Source organism: Rhizoctonia solani, chromosome 3, assembly GCF_016906535.1.
Source record: "Rhizoctonia solani chromosome 3, complete sequence".
Taxonomy (NCBI): Eukaryota; Fungi; Basidiomycota; class Agaricomycetes; order Cantharellales; family Ceratobasidiaceae; genus Rhizoctonia; species Rhizoctonia solani.
The window spans coordinates 3,013,107-3,032,123 of record NC_057372.1 but is presented as its reverse complement, the minus strand read 5'-3'; the positions used below and the strand labels follow the sequence as shown (position 1 = coordinate 3,032,123).

At 48.8% G+C, this 19,017-nt stretch overlaps 5 protein-coding genes across 5 annotated transcripts; 3 read left to right on the top strand and 2 right to left on the bottom strand.

The window, feature by feature from the left end:
* Window positions 1–178: 178 nt before the first annotated feature.
* Window positions 179–3,132, bottom strand: RhiXN_03384 (CHAT domain protein; the record flags this gene model as incomplete). Its single annotated transcript, XM_043323201.1, has 3 exons — window positions 179–967; window positions 1,019–2,625; window positions 2,916–3,132. 3 exons carry the CDS (start codon window positions 3,130–3,132, stop codon window positions 179–181), a joined length of 2,613 nt encoding a protein of 870 aa, XP_043178697.1.
* Window positions 3,133–5,514: 2,382 nt separating this feature from the next.
* RhiXN_03383 (DHHC palmitoyltransferase) lies at window positions 5,515–7,452 on the bottom strand (the record flags this gene model as incomplete). Its single annotated transcript, XM_043323200.1, has 12 exons — window positions 5,515–5,624; window positions 5,676–5,809; window positions 5,859–6,014; window positions 6,085–6,218; window positions 6,266–6,300; window positions 6,353–6,359; window positions 6,414–6,437; window positions 6,493–6,895; window positions 6,952–6,986; window positions 7,034–7,066; window positions 7,121–7,179; window positions 7,233–7,452. 12 exons carry the CDS (start codon window positions 7,450–7,452, stop codon window positions 5,515–5,517), a joined length of 1,350 nt encoding a protein of 449 aa, XP_043178696.1.
* A 903-nt stretch (window positions 7,453–8,355) lies between these two features.
* On the top strand, window positions 8,356–12,466 carry RhiXN_03382 (manganese transporter SMF1; the record flags this gene model as incomplete). Its single annotated transcript, XM_043323199.1, has 20 exons — window positions 8,356–8,522; window positions 8,579–8,671; window positions 8,721–8,817; window positions 8,867–8,903; window positions 8,955–9,036; window positions 9,080–9,092; window positions 9,139–9,283; window positions 9,336–9,425; window positions 9,482–9,498; window positions 9,557–9,617; window positions 9,664–9,836; window positions 9,891–10,038; window positions 10,100–10,139; window positions 10,193–10,296; window positions 10,352–10,464; window positions 10,528–10,806; window positions 11,293–11,698; window positions 11,768–11,872; window positions 11,929–12,064; window positions 12,115–12,466. 20 exons carry the CDS (start codon window positions 8,356–8,358, stop codon window positions 12,464–12,466), a joined length of 2,658 nt encoding a protein of 885 aa, XP_043178695.1.
* A 2,129-nt stretch (window positions 12,467–14,595) lies between these two features.
* RhiXN_03381 (survival factor 1) lies at window positions 14,596–16,139 on the top strand (the record flags this gene model as incomplete). Its single annotated transcript, XM_043323198.1, has 5 exons — window positions 14,596–14,617; window positions 14,675–14,715; window positions 14,775–14,971; window positions 15,061–15,881; window positions 16,024–16,139. The coding sequence occupies 5 exons, from the start codon at window positions 14,596–14,598 to the stop codon at window positions 16,137–16,139; spliced, it is 1,197 nt and encodes a 398-aa protein (XP_043178694.1).
* A 247-nt stretch (window positions 16,140–16,386) lies between these two features.
* On the top strand, window positions 16,387–18,698 carry RhiXN_03380 (Peptidase family M48 protein; the record flags this gene model as incomplete). The annotated part of the gene is made up of 9 exons (XM_043323197.1): window positions 16,387–16,686; window positions 16,743–16,817; window positions 16,886–17,148; window positions 17,207–17,706; window positions 17,763–17,879; window positions 17,933–18,053; window positions 18,103–18,254; window positions 18,308–18,318; window positions 18,396–18,698. 9 exons carry the CDS (start codon window positions 16,387–16,389, stop codon window positions 18,696–18,698), a joined length of 1,842 nt encoding a protein of 613 aa, XP_043178693.1.
* Window positions 18,699–19,017: the final 319 nt, after the last annotated feature.

Below are 19,017 nucleotides of genomic sequence, written 5' to 3'. Positions count from 1 at the left end.
GTACATCCAAGATCTTGAGCGATAGTAAAAGTTGCAATAATAATCATGCCTACATACAAAAAAGTAACTACACGTGGTTGTGATGCTTAGGAAGTAAAAATATTGAGGCGTAAAACTTATGAATGGACACGTCAAGGTTAATAGCGAAGGTTACTTATATTTCAACCTAGAGCTATAGCTAAGAGCCTATGTGGATGTACGGCACCCAACGGCCAAACTTATTCTCCCCAACTCTCTCACGCAGCTCCGCAACGGCTTTATGGAGCGCTTTCCCCGCTTCACCCTCTCCAAGCTTACCACCCTCTATCAGCTGAGGATAGACCCTATCCGCAATGAATGGCGCGTCGTCGTCAGCCACAGACCACATCGTCCCAATGACACTACAATAACCAGCCATCAGCATGCCAGATGCCAGATGCACAGCTTCGTCTGGGAGTTTCTTGTCTCCCTTCGCAGTCTGACACGCCGATAGAAATGCCAGTCCCTTCTTCGTAAATGACCGTCGATTGATGGCTGCCAAATCAAGCGTCCCGTTGTGCAAGAAGAATCCGCTCTTGGTCGCATTTATCACGTTCTGATGAGCATGGCAAGCAAGATGCACCCAACCATGTTGTTCCATCTGGTCAAGCACCACACTTGTTGTCGCTTGAGAATCGATGAGTTGCGAGTACTGTAACCTATCATTTGCATGCATCTTGATCCTCTCGAGCTCCTTGATGGTACCGGGCAGTGGAGTACACCCTGGCGTACCTGGTTGGGCGATTGCGAGCATTCGAGAGTCATGGGTGAGTGAAGTGGGAGTAGAGTTCAGAAGGGCGGTAAGTGTTGGTGTATAGGAAGAGACGACGTAATCGAAGACTCGTGACCCGGACTTGTCATAATCTCCAGCAGCATGCAACGGCAAGAAGGAAAGTTGACCGGTTGGGCACCAGGTTATATGCGGCATATTTTCTGCCGACGAATTATTCTACAGGATTGCTATTAGTGCCAGCATAGACCCTTAGAGAAGGAGACGCACCATATAGCCCAAAGAGTCTAAAATTGGCTTGACAACCTCATACCAAAGAAGTGCCAGCACCTTTCCGAAATTGTCTTTTTGTTCAGGTTCGCCAAGAGGCTTAAAACCACGCTCCCTTAAATACTGGGCACTGAGCGATTTGTCCATTTCCGAGTGAGCTCGCTCTGCTTTTGACCCAGTAAAATCAGCAAGATGAATGTGTTTGATAACTTCTTGGCCAGGGAATATGACTAGTGCATCAGAACGCTCTGCATGGCAATTGATTACTACAATAGGCCCGTATCTGGCGGCACGGACAAGTCGGTCAGCTTTCATTGGTTGAAGAAAATCCTCGAAACCCGGAAGCTCACGGGCCTGAGAGAGTAGGTTGCTATATTCTTGTGCTAGACGACGATGTTCTTGGGCCGTTTGTGTTGGATTCATTGATCCAGAAGCGACTGTCTGGGGCTCTCGCGGCTCGGAGCTGGCACTATGAAGCTTACTAGCGGTGGTCTGAAGTCGTGCGGCTACCTCTGGATAAGAGGACTGAAGTTCGTCAAGAGGCGAGCGAAGCATGAGGCTCTGATTCCAAACTACGCATCGAGCATCTTCGAGCCATTCTAGAGCTAGTTTGTAATTCGAAGAGCGGATGGCAACAGAGGCCGCGTTGACTGCTAAATTTTGTACCTCCTCTAGATCTTGATAACGCTGCGCGGTTGTGGTACCTAGCCATATAAACTGAGGTAGAAGATTCATCGTTGTTTGGTAAGCTTCAATGGCGTTCAGAGAGTCCAATTGAGATGCAAGCTTGGCCCATTTCAAAGCGTACTGAAACTTATCGCGAGGCGACCCGGTCAGCGATCTGGTCGCTTCGCGGAAGGAGTCCAACGCATGTTTCAGATGGAGATCCTCGCCGGTTCTTCCATAAGCCTGAATGTGAAGGAGTGCTAGGTTGTTATGTTGCAGAGGTAAACCGGGATGCCCTTCGGGGGTCAAGAGCAGTCCCAAGGATTTATATTCGAATGCCTTCTCCATGTCGCTCTGGTCTCCTAGTAGCTCAAATCGGTCACTGTATGCTTTCCCCAGCTCGGCGAGTCGAGACGCTTGGTATGGATGATCATCCGGGGTTAGGGTGACCGTGTAGTATTTATATTTAATAACCTTCTCCAAATCCTCTGGTTCGCGAAGGCGGTGATATCGGCAGGCATAGGATGTCGCTAGGTTGGCAAGCCAGTACGAGAGATCGGGATGGTCTTCGGGAGTTATCGTGACCGCAAGCGAAGCGTATTCGATTGCCTTTTCGAGGTCATCCAATTTATCTAGGCGCATATATCGGTATTTGTATGACATTCCAAGTCCAGCAAGTCGGTTCGGCAAGCCTGGATGATCCTCAGGAGTCAACTCAACTGCACGAGAGCGATACTGGATTGCCTTTTTTAGGTCATCCATTTCACCAACGTGCTCAAACAGGACCTCGTATAAACATCCCATGTTGGTGAGTCGGCTCGGCAAGTCGGGGTGATCGTCCGGAGTCAGAGAGACTCCGCGAGAACCATATTCAATCCCTTTCTCGATATCATTCAGAGCTCCTAGACGCTCGAACCGGGAACCATAGGATGCACCCAGGCCTGAGAGGTAGTGGGCCAAGTGTTGGTCATCATTAGAGGCTAATTCAACGGCGCGGGTCCCGCATATGATCGCTTGTTGAGATCATCCAATTCCCCTAGAACCCGAAATCGAATTGAATGAATCACTCCTAAGTTGCAGAGCTTGCTTGACAAGACGGGATCGTCGTCAGCATAAAATGCAAGGGAGAGAGCCGTGTATTCAATCGCTTTTGTGATGTCATCCACTTCGTTCAGGCGCTGAAACCGGCTAGAATAATAGCCACCTAGGTCACCAATTAAATGCGGCAAACCTGGGTAATCCTCGGGTGAAAGAGAAATCGCCATCTGTGTGTATTTTATTGCGTTGTCAATGTCGCATATTTCGCCCAGACGGTCGTATCGCTTTCCGTACATCCCTCCCTGGAGGGCGGCCCGCATCTGAGAGTTCTGGGGATCTTCAAGATCGATAGAGAGCATATCAGACATTATTTCTACCAATTCGTCAATGCTGGGTTCTTCATGTTGCATAGTGAAACCTTCTGGTGTTTTGTGCTGATTGTGTCGTGGCGTTTCTGAAAACCGGGTAAACTTTGTTACTGCATAGCGCGAAAAAATCAACACAAGGTGGGTTTATCAGTTTTTTGCCAAACACACTTCGTTCTGCCAATTTCTACATACCAAGAGCGGCCCTAGTGAGTAGCAAATATAGGCCAGAGTAACCTCGGTCGAGTTCGTGGGTTGGCGTGCGAGATGGATAACTGCAGAGGTACCTCACTACATTGTATATACAGTCTTGGGTGGCAGTACGCCCCACCCTTCATCTCATATCTATCAGGGTGACGGACAACGTTGCGAGGCATCGCTACTAAGATCCCCATATGCGGGTCTCCCGACTGATGCACAAGTAATGTATTGGACTCCGCCTCGGGCTGATTCCCCGTGCACAGGATCTGACATGTTAATCTGCACTGCCCTGTTACACATGTACCGAAATGTCATACACATGAACCTTGGGGCTGGTACCAGTTCAAGTTAATAAAGGTTGAAACACGATATATATATGAGCATGTTGCTTGTCTCATGAATAGTTGTACAAATTATCAAACAAATTGGTCCTTGGCTATAGAACTCAGATACTAATTCTAATTTCTAACGCCTCGCCCATCCTAGAAGGTCGAACAAAAACTCATGTACAATGCGCAGAGTCAACACCACAAGCGGCGTCAGACCAAACATAATCACCGAGGTCAACACGACAGCACAGCAACCGACTCCCGAATGAACAAGTACAAGGACAGCTGGACAAAGACCGAGAGACACCGGCGATAGAAAACAGGTAGAACATGGTAATGGTATATCCCCAGGTAGCATCCATACCAAATGCTCGTAAGAGCGCTGTTTCGCGAAGAGGATGGAGGAGCTCAGCGGGCAGAGGTGTACCATCGGCCACCTGGCGTGGTAAGGAGTTTGGCAAAAGACTTAGTCTTCGAGCGCGAGTTGAGAGACCCGAAACGCGTTCTAGAACGAAGAGAGCTGAAGTCGTGGCGAGCAGATTGGAAAGTAATCCTAGATATGAGAATATCCGGAACGCTTGAGTCAAGCTATCGGTTGGACCAGTTGTCTCGTCGATCAGATTAAAGAGTGAGCTTCGACACCAGCGAACAACGCAGTCTACAAAGAGTTATTGATAAGTAATATCGCAAGGCACTCTGAAGATAACATTTCACCGTCACAGCGATACCTTGAGACCAAACCGTCCATGCCTGTTTTGCATCTCTCACCGCAGGCGGAAGGACATCTGGAATTCGCAAATTCGCCTAAATTTCCTATTTGATGACACTGGACACACAGGACCTACATTCATGCACGCTTTGAGTTCTGATACCCCTTCTTTCCCCGAAATTCTTCGCTCTCAGATTGAGTTGGCGACAACGCATATTCACCCCCCTCGGACTAACGGAAAAAGTTGTGTTCAGAATTTGCCTCCTTCAATGAACTCAAAAAATACGCACAATTATTGGTTGATTAGACTGCAATGTACTATTCTTCATGCTTGACCCATAAGTTTTGTTATCGAATAGGTTGATGCGAACATTGCGAATCGAAGACTTAAACTCCTATCCTACCCTGCCCCAGTGTTGAAACAGGTATTTGGCCAAGTCAATAAAAGGAATGGTCGGCGATCAGGATGATCGTCGAGTTTACTTTGACAGCTGCAGCCCATGATGCGGTGGGTTCGGCAACTGTACTGGTACGAGGATGGCTGTGCATATGAGTTGATGCCAAGAACAGACGGTTGTCGGTGATATCGGGGATAACGCCTAGTCCAACACATGCATGTTCAACCAGGCCTGTTTTGGTAGATCATTCATATGTAGTTCTTTTAGGTAGATCAGGATAGCTATGGTAAATCATTGTTTGCCAAATTCGTGTTCATGAGTGTGATTTATGTCAAATTTCGGTATATGTTTTCATCCCCTGCGCTTTCGCTCCTAATGAACCATGCCAGGGCGTATGTGTTTCGTCGCGGAACTAAGTTTAAAGGGCGCGGATATTCGCATGCGGATCTCAAAGACTTCCAACACAAAATCGGCGGTGAACGGCTAGGGGTTGTACGAAATGAGCACAGAATGCTCGGAACCTTTTGATAAGTAGATAGAACGGCGAATCAAGTACACTCTCCGCACGTATTAAGACGATATAACCCAAACAAATCACCAGTAGCCCCCCTCACGCACCATACCAGACAAGAGACAACCCCACGAACATTAAAGCGTCCCCCCAAATTTCTATCTCATACAGACCAAGGTTAGTTCGTAAAACATACAATATCCATAGTCCCGATGAGTGTAAAAAGAAAAAAGAAAAAGAAGCTGCAGAGCAAAGCGGAACAAAAGCAATTAGCCGGCCCTACTGAAGTTCCACCGGCCATTGTGATCGTGGCCTCCATCTGCCATCCGGATCGTGTCGCGGATTCACGGGGTAGTTCATCCCGTTGTTGGGACTCTTTCCAATCGGGACTAAAACGTACCATGAGACAGGGTCAATGATAATGTGTAGGTTGGACTCACGGAACCACTCGTAGACTTTGTGTCCCATAACCTGCTCCCAATTTGTACGTGCGTTCTCCAACCACCATAGATTACCCTCTCGCTCGACCCGACCCCATTCTTGGTCCCATCGTTTGCGGGTTTGGTGTTTTTCTCTGCGTGACATGTTAGTAAGGCCATAATAACGATAGTAAATCAAAATACCGGCACTGCCAAAAGCTAAATGCCATCTCGAGGCTCGCCTTGTCCTTTTCCTTTGTGCGCGAAAATCCAAGCGACTCGACCGTCGTCGCGTTGATGATAAGGAGTCGGGTGTGGCCAGCTGTTAGCGATGCTGTGAACATGGTAAAGAGACCGGCTCTGGAAAAGAAACGCAAGATACTTGAGTATGAAGCGAACGACGCATAGGCTGGACAATTGAAAGACTTACAAGGCTATAACGGCTATTTCTTGTCCATCGAGCTGGTAGCTGATATTTCTCGAGTCCACGATCAGGTCAGCAAGCAGCGTTCCAAAGACCCAAGCGGTAAACCAAGTCGACCAGAAGGTAAAATTTACAAAGAACTATAGCCTGGTGAAAAGGTATTCATGGTACTAATAACTCTGCTCACTTTGCGATTGTAGGCTCCAACACATTGACCGATCCCTACGAAGCTAATACTCAGCATAAGCATCGAACACACTTTGAGACGACCCACAAGGACACTATAATTAACGTTAGATGATGTCATTGAGGCCAGATTCCGCTCAGGGACTTACGTGGTGATCATATTGGAGTACGCACTAAGCCCAGCCAGCCGTGTCAGACAGTTGTGCAATACAGGTTCATGCGACTTACAGTTGCACACAGACGGCAATGGTGGGTTCTCATAGGCTTCATCAGTTTATCTCGGGCACAATATCGGTACTCGTCTGCCAAAACCGGTGTTTGAGGCGGATTACGAGTGACATGGACCTGTTTTCTCCCTTTGTCTGTCGTTTCGTTTTGGGCCGCCGCCGGCTGTAGGTAGGGTTGAGTTTCATGCACAGTAGTTGACGCATCACCCAAGGCGCAATCATCACCCACAGGAGAGGTCACACGGGCGTGGACGGATGCAATTGGTGGAATAGCATCCAGTTCGAGGGCTGCGCCTTGTTGGGCATCGGGAGAAAATGCTGATGTTGGGTCGTGTGAGGTCGCAGAGAGGGGGGATTGGCCATGACCACGTTCCGACATTCCCTCGTAAGCTGTACCTATGGTTCTGTGACCATCGTCGGTTCCCTAACTTCCGAGTCAACATCCCACGGTCGGCCGTACTGCGTTGTACCAGGAGCTTCGCACTGAGGGACGTGCTGCGGAGAACGTGAGTAAGGCTCGGCAAACAGGGAGCTGAACGTACATCTCGAGCAAAGCCAGGAGGTGTAACTATGATCTATAGAAGATATCCATAAATGTCAAACGAAGTTGTGGAGACACATATAAGAACCTTGAGATATGTCCAGCTGAACATGAGGAAAAACAAATTAAAGATGGCGATATAGACACCTGCAATGGTTCTGAGCTTTGTAAACATCACGTAACGGAAAAAAGCAACGCACCAGCCTTGACAGTATCCCCTCGCTCCAGAAGTTTGATACACACTCGGCCGATGTAGACATAGTAGGTCCAGACAACGATTCCGAGAACGACACCAACAACAAGCTTCTGCAAAATCCAATGCTGGGGCTTCCGACTTTCCTCTCTCTCCTTCTGTTTCTCTTTGTACGTTGTGCGCACCACTTCAGCACAGTCCCAGTCGCCGCGCGGTCGATCCGCCATGGTAGGGGTACGGAGGAGTCCAAATGGAACCGGTGCGTCATGGCCGTTGCTAAGCACCCAGCGCTTAGTCAATGGAGCCAAGTGCCACGCCCTGACATCGCCACCCGTCAGATGTCTCAATTGGATCCTCATTGTGTTCAATCGCTTGCAGATGTATCTATAGACACTCGATCCGGTCACTTGGGCTGTGGGTATAGAACCACGTGAGAAAAATACATTGATTAAATCAATCAAATTTCATACTGCTCCCTTGGTACGACGGACGTTTAGGTAGGGAAGGCCATAGTTAAACCCATTCTTGAGTCATATATAATGGTTACCAATCTGAAGAGTTAGGCTACTGGGTTCTCAGAATGCTTCATAACGTCATTAATTCCTCGGAGATACCATACCAGTAGCCTAGACTCTTAATCTCCCATATCATTGAATAACGTTTAAGCTTCCGCCTGCCCTTTATCGCAACCTGCACACCTCGTGATGAATTGTGGCCAAGAGTTAGAAGCTCGAGCACCAAGTCGCCGTCTTGGAGCACTTGGAATCTAGTTCTATTCTTGGAATTTTGTTCTTGGAAGCCTGACTACATCCCGACCTCCGAATCAATCGAGTGACTAGGAAGCCTCGGGTTGTGAATCACATTTCATCTAAAGAATACGTTGTCTAGCAATGGGGACTATTCCGCTTGCCAGCCGTACCGGTCAATTATATATACTCGGAGTACAGCTTGGTAGACTTGGTAGGTGGCCTGGTTAGCTTTCCTCTTGTCACTTTTTTTTTCTTTCTTCCATTTACCACCTTTCAGGACGATTGGGTCCTTCAACGTAAGCTCTTGTGAGCCTTTCGTGTGTCCTGCTGATAGAATGAAAAATTTCAGGTCTCTGATTGTATATTACTTCAAAAACGAAAATGGTTGGGCCTCCACCGAGTCCTCTTCGCATAATCGAGGTTCCGGCAATGTCTGCAAGAGGGGAGAGTTTCACACAGACTGTTGCCATTGATGAACAAAAATCGAGTAACGAGAGTCTGAGCACTCCTGAAGGCTCAGATGATGCCTCCTATCAGGACAAGATAAAGTGAGCTCATATATGCATTGGTATTATGCTGGTTAGCTGAGGCTCGTGACCCGAAGAAAAAATCTCAAAAATACCTCATTGGTTGTTCTACACCACATGAAACACCACGTTGGACCTGGCATTCTAGCTTCTATAGCATATTTTGACCCGTGAGTTCAACGTCTACCCAATATTCAATCTGACTATATCTCGCTTTAGTGGAAACTGGGCTGTAGACCTCCAGGCTGGATCCCAGTTCGGGTATAAACTCTTATTTGTAATTCTACTCGCTGGCCTTGGAGCCGTGCTACTCCAGGTGAGTTTTTCTTGCTACAACACAATCACGAGCTAACGTGTGATATTAGACCATGGCTGCACGATTAGGATGTGTCACTGGTAGAGGTACGATATTATTCCATTTCATTCAAGTATCATCCCTAAGCTCTCAAGTAGACCTGGCGGAACATTGTCGAATTCTCCTGTACAACCGACCAAAGCATAAGCTTCTATACCGCCGTCTACTCTTGTACCCCATGTACGTTATCTGCGAAATGGTATCATCGCCACCGACCTTGCAGAGGTAAACTCACCGTTTGTACCGCACATCCGGACTTCAAACTGACCCATGCCTACTTAGCTCCTCGGCAGTGCTATAGGTCTGACCCTCTTGGTGCCGTCTCTACCACTCTGGGCAAGCGTTGTTATCACTTCGTTTGACGTCATATTCGTCCTGGCTATTGCGCCCTCGTCAAACGGCCGGCCTGTACGACTGTTTGAGGCAAGTTGAATACAACAACACGGGTTAGGGCTCAAGCTGATTGTATACATGTGCAGATCATTTTGATGGTTCTCGTCTTCGTTGTCTTCGGAATCTTTATGTGCTTTTGATCAAGATCAAACCGAACGCAGGGGATGTGATTGTTGGTGAGTAGGGCGCTACCAAGGCTGTATTGTTGGTCGTGTAACAGATGGATTGGTAGGGTATCTCCCCTCCAAGGTAAGCTTCGAAGAGACTATATTCAAACCGTACACTGATAACCCAACATCGATATCAGACCCTCTTTCAGTCTGGAGCCCTCTACACATCGATAGGTATCCTGGGTGCCACAGTTGTCAGTGTGTTATACCAATTTGTTTCCAACTCGTCTCATGGATCCCACAGATGCCACACGCTATTTTCCTGGCTCGAGCCTCGCCACTCTAGACCGTGTATCTTCGGCACCACCACCGCTGGCTAACCTTCCCGCTCCAAATGCAAACGACCAGCCCGTCACTTTCTGGCAGAAGATCACCAAGTTTAGGAAATCGATGATATACGTGGAACGTAAACCCCCGGTAATCCATTAATGTCGACAAGGCCTAACGAATCGGGGGCAGCTGAAGTAAAAGAAAGCGAGACTGCGTCGGTGTCGTCTCATTCAAAAGATGATGAACTGGCATCTCCGACAGGAAAAAACCATCCATCGTGTCGAGAAAGTACTTGAACAACTCGACCGAATTTATTGGCGCGCATTTGGGGCATGCAATATTGATATTGGTGAGCATTTTGATGGCATTTAGACCATGAGAACTGGTGGCGCTGATGGTGTATAATCTAGTGATGAGTTTACTTGGGTTTGCTGTCGTAATCAACTCGGCGTAAGTGGCCGTACTCGAAGCTACTTCAGTAGTCTGACTATGTATATGCGCAGTATTCTTATCCTTGCCGCTGCTGCGTTCTTCTATTCAGGGAGGAGCGTCGGTGACGCTGGTCTGTTTGATGCGTATGACCTTATCCAACAGATCATTGGCAAACGTGGGTTCCACCATTCTATTCACATGGAAGCCTCGGGGCTAAACTTCAAGCATAGCTGCTGCGATAATGTTTGCCGTAGCTCTCCTTTGTTCAGGCCAAAGCGCATCTATCACTGCCACCCTTGCAGGGCAAATCGTCAGTGAGGGGTTCATCGAGTGGCGAATCTCCGTGAGTCCTGTGGTATTTCATTCGAAATATTCTGTTGACTAATCTTTACCTTCTGTGGCCCAGCCTCTTCTGAGACGTGTCATCACCCGGTTGATTGGCTTGGTGCCTTCAACGGTGGTAGCCGTAACCGTGGGCCGACAGGGCATAGACGTCTTGCTCGTCGCGTCTCAGGTGGCTCTCAGCATCGTATTGCCTTTTGTGATCTTCCCGCTGGTCTATCTAACCAGCCAGGAATCGATCATGCAAGTCGCTAAACCAGAGGGTGGGACAACCAGTTACAAGAGCAGTATCGTGAGCACGGTGATAGGGTACCTGATTTTTGCTGTGGTCATAGTTGCCAACGTAAGTTGTTGTCACTCGTCACATGCGGGGAATGGACTAACTTGCATTGTTGTACAGTCATACGTTCTAGTTTTGCTTATGATGGGAAAATCAGGCTAGGCCTGGGTCATACACTGTCTCGCTATTTGTACCATTTATGTATTTATATCCCGATGTGACATTATTTGCCTCCTGTTGCCACGCGAGGAAGTTAGTTTGATGAAGATCGGTACGGCCCAAGCGGTTCCAATTCAATTGTTCCGATTCCGTTCAGGCCCAGCACCCCCGGATTACCATATCTTGTGGCGGATTGGTCAATAACTGAACCAAGCCCATCACGGGACGATCATCTCAGACTCCAGGATTTAAACTCCCCGACCACGCCAACTAACAACCGACGGGCGGCAGATTTATCCTCTCTCTCCTCCCCGGTGATATACTCTGCTCTCAGTCAGCTTCTAGGCTAGGTCGTCGCATTTTCTCTAAGCTTCTAGTCTAAATCTGTAGGCTATGGTTACCACTGGGGCTCTGTGTGGTCAGGCTGCTTGGTCGCCTCGTCCAGGTGGAGCATTCAATGCTCGAAAGCGATACGCGCTACAACTCGTGAACCAGGTCAAGTCAATCGGTCGTAGACAAGAACCAAAGCGCAAACGCGCTGTCACTTATTCCTCGAGCGATACCGAGGACGAACCATCTGTGTCCTTCCATTCTCCAAAGCGTGTTTGTCATAAAGATATTCACTCGAAGCTTGACAACGACGAGACCCCATTGAGGGCGAATCTTTGGGAGGAAGGCACTTCTATGAGACCTCGTAGCTTAGCAGACGAGCTGTTCTTCCATATGAGCCACGAGGAGAGACACAATGTGGAGCGGGCTCGCTCTTCTGAGGAGCCAATCCAGGAAATGGACCTGAGTGATTCGTCTGGCAAGTTAGCTGTGATTGGCTACTTTTGTTCATCACTGACACACTGCCCCTGAGTAGACGTCAGCCCGACCTCTCCCGACGACGATCTGTTTGATAATTCGTCTGCCTCCTCGTATGAAGACAGGTCGGACGAATACCAGTTTATGCTTTACGAAAAGCCAGGTAGGTTGCGAGTATGAGCAATTGAGATCGCGACTTGACGACGATACGGTACTTAGACATGAAACGCTTTGTTGAGGAACTGCCAAGTCTACTGAAGCGCCGATACCGAAACTCGGTGCTTGTCCAACGTACACACTGGATCGATGATGAGCCTCTGCGTGTCAAGTTTCTCAATCGTCAATTCAAGCACCGGTAAGTCCTACTTTCAGGGATCGTAACTTTTATTGACTTTGTATATCTAGCCTAAGAACAGGCGACTTTACAGACTCTCAACTCCGAGAGGTCCTTGAACAAAGGCCTATATACGGGACCTTTGGCGACATGGGAATTCCTACACCTCAAGTTGTCCCCATTTCTGAAGACTTGGAACCTGAAGATTTGGACTTGGCGGATGCCGAGCTTCATGTTCCGGAGCGACCTTCGACGCCTATGCCTGACTCTGACTCTAGCTCTGACTCCGACTCTGATGACTCGGATACCGAGGTTGTTTATGGGGCTGGCCAGGTATGCGCACAGCTCACTCGTCGCGAGATGGAAGCAATGGGAATATACGACGAGGAAGAGTACGAATACGAGTCAGAGGATGAGCAATGACTAGGGGCACTGGGGTGGAGCCTGGGCTTTGGAAGCTCACATGAAGTGTCCAGGAAGCAAAATATGTTTGTGGCTGTTTAAGTTTAGGATCCTTTCCGGATTTATCTTCATTATGTTTTTTACATTTAGTCTTTTTCGGGAGTAGGCCATTTGTACTCGCTCTATTCATGTTATCTCGCATACGTCATGTAACCATGTTTTCGTTTCTGCTTTTGTAATGTTTGGTACATTAGTTATCTTATTTAGGGTCAGTTGGCCCGTTTGCCACACGTATTTTGCGGGACGTACCATGGGTTATCCTATCCCCAATGATATATTCGAGTGGTCCTTCAAGTTGATTTTGTAGATTGGAAACCTTGCGTGATTGATCAGATATATGAATATTGCGTTCTGTGCGCCATATCGTAATCTCTTACGTACCCGCTGGCGGATAATTCTAAACAAGAGTCATAAAGCGAGTAGCCACCGCAGGAACCGAATGACAGCAATATGCCCGAATCCCTCAGGTCCGCGCATATATTTTGTCATCCGAAGAACATTGGACGGACTGCACTTGAATTATAACCAGTATCATCACTGTAATGATAGCACGGAGGTTTCATCTAAACTTGGCTATACGATAGAGTAGACTAGGTTGGTATACGTATGGGAGCATCCGGGTGTATAGTGTGTATCCACCACGTCAAATGGCTTCTCTGCGGTATCATAACTTCGTATTGGGTTTACCATGTCTAAAGAAAGGTGTGATTCATAGGTTCAGTCGTGGCGTGGGCGCAATAGATGGGTAAACCGTTAGTTACCGGGGGCTTAGGGTGTGTGACCCGACCCTGTGTATACTTAGACCTTGGAGAAACTATATAGGCGTATAAAAATCCCGTGGGTATTTGAAGATTATCGGCCCTTAGAGTGGCCAGGCTTTAGGTGTGTTGAATTTCTGGGTATCGGGATACTAGAGCCTTGTGGGGGGATGCGGGGTTGGTGACCCAATCATGATCAATAGCGAGAGCACATTCTACATCCAACCGGAGTGTGCGATGTACGTTCGGACATCGCATACCTAGCTCAGTTGATTATACACCCTCTACCCATGACGTATCACCATCGTACATTGGCTGCATCGCTGCCATCACACTTGAGCGGGCACATGATATCAATATACCCGATGTGGACAACTTTGTCAGGTATATTCTCATGTCCCAATACGATCTAGCGAGTCGACGCAAACGCCAAGTCTTTGTTTTAACTAATCTGTGGTTAGTGGAAGTAAGGCCAAGGGTATGGGCATTCAAAGGTACATTACGGCTCGAATTCGGGACCAGTTGCGCTGTTTCAATCTATCCATTTCCACGGCAATTACGGTGCTACTCCGACCAACTCTAGATCTTCTGTCAATCTTGGATAGTATATCATTGGACTGAGGGGCTTGCGTGTTTGTAAAAGCAACGAGGGTGATCCGAGGACGTTTGCCACCGCTAGCGGGTGGCAAAAACTATATACTCGGAATCGTGGGGCAAAGGGTGGAAATTGAGCGAGTGCGAACATGAGCATACTTGGCAGCTAGGTAGATCTGAGGTCGTATGAGCAAGGGAAGAAAGTTTTGGAAGAAATAAAATGTTAATAGACGAGAAGAGCCGTTGAAATTGCGCGCGCCCCAAAGTTCCCGCCAAGCTTGATCTTGAGCATATCAGTCCCCACAGATGACGGGGATACGTTACTCTGTATAGCTCCTAGCGAATTTACTCGGTATGTATGAATCAATAGTGGGCTGTATGCATTGGTTTCATGCATACCGAGTAGAAATGGGATATTTTTGGGCGTCAAGGTACATATATTGGACAAGCCAAATATAGGATCGTGGCGCCTCCCTAATTCATTATAAGCACCAAAATAGACGGGTCTTTCTACTGGCAAACCAAAACCTAGTTTTGGAATTTAATGCCTCAAGGCATATTTCGTCTGGCTGGGCTAGGGCCATTAATTCCTCAATTTAGTAACAAAGAGATACAAAAATAACCACGAAAAACAATGCCCAGCTCCATTCAATCGAACTGTTTATTTATGTCTGCCCGGAGTTGGATGGCTTGAACGATCCAAATCCCGGACGTCATACGGCGGCGGTGACAGCCGGTATGCACGTGTTTGGCCATGACAGTCACTTTCGCACGCTCTCATCTCCCTTACATATCTAACCTCGACCCCGTCCAATAGCTCTCTCAAACCACCACAACGATGTTCTCTTCATTCTTTTCGTAAGTTGCGAACTTGATAGATGTATTGATGCTATACTTACCAAGTCAACTTGTTGCAGCGCTGCCGACCCCAAGGCCCAGAACTTCCATCCGGCCGTAACTCCAAGACTCCAGCAGGCGAGCTCTTTAGCAAGCTAGAGCCCAAAGACACCGAATGGACGTGCGCTGGCGGGTTTGTTACCGAGACGCAGACGTGGTACAACTTTCTGGAGGATGGCACGTTGATCTGGTGTCAAATCATCCACTCGGCCGTTGGGTAAGTCCTTGGGTTTTGGCTATATTCGGGGCGCCGAACCCAGTACCCTATTCGTTACTGACCCCCGCGCTGTTGTTTGGTTTACGTAGACTGTGGTATCCCCAAATTCAGTTCACGTGCAGGGTATTCAATCCCGCGACCAAGGAAACGACATGGAAGTCGATCAATGTTACCAATTTTGTCACTCCACCTCCGGGCAAAGACAAGCGGTCTTCTAAAGCTGATCAATTTACAGTCACCCATGGCGTCGGGTCCGGGGAATTCGCAGAGCAGTACACGATCAACGCGAATCTCGAAAATGATCTCCAGCTCGCATTGACGATCTCTCGGCCTTCCAGTGCCGAGGGCTTCAAGGTCGGTCGCGGAGAATCGTTCTTCGGACCAGACGTGAGCAAGCCAGAGGGCTATGTCGTGCATCGCTTCTGGCCACGCACCAAGTGTGCTGGACATATTATCAAGTCGGGTCAAGCGATCGAAGCCAACGGCGTCGGGATGTTTGTTCACGCGATCCAGGGCATGAGGCCGAACCTTGTCGCGGCCCGATGGAACTTTGCGAATTTCCAAAGCAAGGACGAGCAAGTCAGCGCGATCCAGATGGAGTTTACCACGATTGGAGCCTATGGTCGAGAAGGTGCGGGGTCAGGTGGGGTCAGTGTGAACGTGGGTGGAGTCGTTGTCGGTGGCAAATTGATTGCCGTTACGGGCGAGACGGCCTGGACTGGCGAGACTCTTGCTGCCGATGCCCCTGTGCAGAGCCGTGCGGTTCATCTTGGGCGTGTGTCCGATCCTGAGACTGGGTACAAGCAACCGAGCCAGATTGTGTATACCTGGCAAGCACCAGGTATTGGTAATGTGGCCCCAGTCAAGGCCGAGATCACCTCAGATGTGGGGACTCCCGATGCGCCCAAGGGTTGGTGCAAAAGGTCGATGTCTTGGGCGAGATTCCGGCTGCGCTGAAGATGGTAATCAGTTATGCGGCCGGTACCAAGCCGTATATCTACCAGGTCCGTCCTGTTGATTTACCTAGATTCTATGCTGATGTCATCTTGCAGTGGTTGAACCCGAGTACACTCTCGGTGACGGGCCCCGAGTCGCTCGTGCCTGGTGGATCCAAGACTATCACGGTACACTCTACAACGAGGCCACTTTTATTTCCGAGTCGGACTAGGGCTGCTCCATCCTATATCTCATAATGACTGTAGCGTTTTGGTCCTTAAATCCTGTAATAATTTACTCAAGTTTTATATAGTGAATCGTATACGACTTTTATGATCTCTATCGCTTGCTCGCTTGCTACTGGTTGAACATCCGAGAGAACCCTGATGCTTAGTATGGGCGCTTGGGCGTTTTGACTCGACAAATTCAAGTTGATCTTTACCTCGACAACTAAGATTGACTCTGTGCAGCAATGAATGATGTCCGCCCTCGTCCGGCATCACTTCTCAACTATTGTGAATGCTACCCAGAGTCTTAGACCACATCCACTCTCTGTTCGACCGATCCTCCGACAACCTCCGACATGGGCGGGTTTTGGAAGTGCATTTGCTGGACTTCGCACGGGCATTGGTAGGGAAGTAGGGCATGGGGCTAGACAAACGAGTCGGTCAGCTCAGCGTAGTAGAATCGTATCTCTGGGAACTCCCTCGCTATTATTTCACGATCGCCGGGCACCTCGGCCGCATCAAATCTCACGTTCTGGTCCTATAGCATTGCAGGTATGTTTTATTTATTTATTTTAGAAATATATATTTTAATATCCCATGACTGCCAGGTACATGCTGCCTTGTTTCATGCGAGTCGCCCCAACCAGGGCCTGCCATTCATCTGGCTCGCGACTGTGCTCAAGGTGTGTAGGGCCCTCTATACGCTTATCTTAACCTTTCTTTATCACCTAATCACACTCCCTCCACCCAGACATCCACGGCCCTCGCATTTGCTCAAACCGCCGGCCGAATCACCATGTCCTTGCTCCCCGTCATCTTCCTCAAGCTCAAGTTTGCCTCCCGGTTCCTACGCAAAGTTCCCGCCGACCACCCACACTATGCCCAAAAGCGCGAAAAGATTCTGAGAATCCGGTGGAAGCTCTGGGTGGCTGTGGGCGTCCTGGTCGTTGTCCCCCTGAGTCTTTTTGTGAGCGCAATCTTGGCTAGTTTGGAACGGACACCCTTGACCGGTCGGTATGTATACGTCATCCTCCGCCCGTCCAATTCCTCGATTTGACTGATGGACGCCCAGAGTGAGATTGATCATGTTGTCCGCCGAGGAAGAAGAGGAGATTGCGCGAGAGTTGAAGGGCGCAGGATGGTACACCTCAGTCGCGCAGATTCTTGTCAATGCTTCCCCAAGCGGGACGATGCCACGTGTGATCCCTCCCGATGATTGGCGCTGGAACTGGGTCGAACAGACGCTCCGACAGCTCGAACGCGCGGTACCCAAATTACAAGAACACTCGGACAACCCCGCGGCCTGGTACGCTGCTTGGGTCAAGGAGCATCCCGGAGAGACCCATGCGCATCTCGAGGGCCCCGAATGGAAGACGTCGGCACCGATTCCGCCCCCACCGCATTACCCGCTTGTCCCCGCCCGCGCGTTGCGCAGTTGTTGCATGAGATACCGGTTTCCCCGACTGTGGAAGGACATAAGCATGGGCATGGGCATCATCATTCTCCACATGCTCAACTTGGTCCTCCTTATTCGCTCTTGTTGGTCGATTTACCCGAAAGTAATGCGTTATCGTATGGTGAGTCGTTCGGATTTAGTCACAAGGCAGTGTATCTAACTTTATGATGAGGTTTCGGTGGAGATGGTGGAGGAGGGATCGTAGTCTACAGTGGATTCCTGGATGAAGTCCTTGGTTCGGCGAATAAACCGTCTCCTCAACCTAAACTTGGGTCCAAATCGCTGCTTAGTGGATTGTTCTTTACGTCCGACGCATCCTCGAAGAATAACGAGCCACCGCAGCCTACGCCCGAACAAACTCAGAAACTGGCACTCTGTTGGCGCATGAGTTGTCACACCTGCTGCTCAGCCATCATCTCGAGACTTTATCCTCTGGGACCATTTTCTTGCCCAGTGTTATTGGGTATGTCATTCTAGTATGAGCAAGGGGACTGAGCTAATCGGTTTCATAGTATTGTATCGGATGTTGTCCGAGTACTGTTGTTCCCGATTACAATGGTCATGGGTCCATTCGTCAACGATGCCGTCGCGAACTTTACAAAGGTCGGATTGGACGATATCGCAAGATCTGGAAGTACATGCCAAAGCCGGGAACTCGAATTCGGTAGGTTCCCTCCCCTCCCTATATTAAATAATCAACTAACGCATTCACGTCAGAGGCCGACATTGTGAGCGCCCGAATCCTAGCGAGCGCAGGGTTCGATCCTCAATGCGCCGTTGAATTCTGGGAAGGCCGACAACTCAGTCCTCCGGCCTCCCAACCTCTTCCCGATACGGACCCCTCGCAAAGAGTCGTCACGCCCCTCCCTCTGTCCCCGGGACGTTCTGGACGTCTCGCTCCGCCGCAGGGGAAGACGATAGCCACCCGCTGGACCAGGCGCGCGTGCACAGGTTGAAAAGGGAGCTCAGGCGGTGGGAACGCGAAAAGGCGTATGCGATGGGAAAGATGAAGATTGATTCGTGGGCGCGGGGAGCATGCGAGGCGAGTATCAAGGGGTTAAAGTGGAAACTGGATAAGCAGCCTTGCAAAGATCAGAATTGGGAATAGACTGGGTCCTCGCGGGGTGTGGACTATAGGGTTTCTTTTCTCTTTTGTAGAATCTGCAACATGGTTTTTTTTTTGGTTTATGCGCATGTGTTTCTTTGTTATCATCGTGTACTGGCTATAGGTTTGTCTTGCTCTTTAGTATGGTATGGTCTTTGGGCTTGTTGCAATCCACCACTTTATACCCTTTGGTGCTCGAGTACGCAGGGTGATTTTATAGTCAGAACAGCAAATCGAACTTTTATTTATTGACTTGTAAGCTCTACGAATCTAAACCAGAGTAATACACGTCCCGGAATACACAAACATCGGACTATAGATT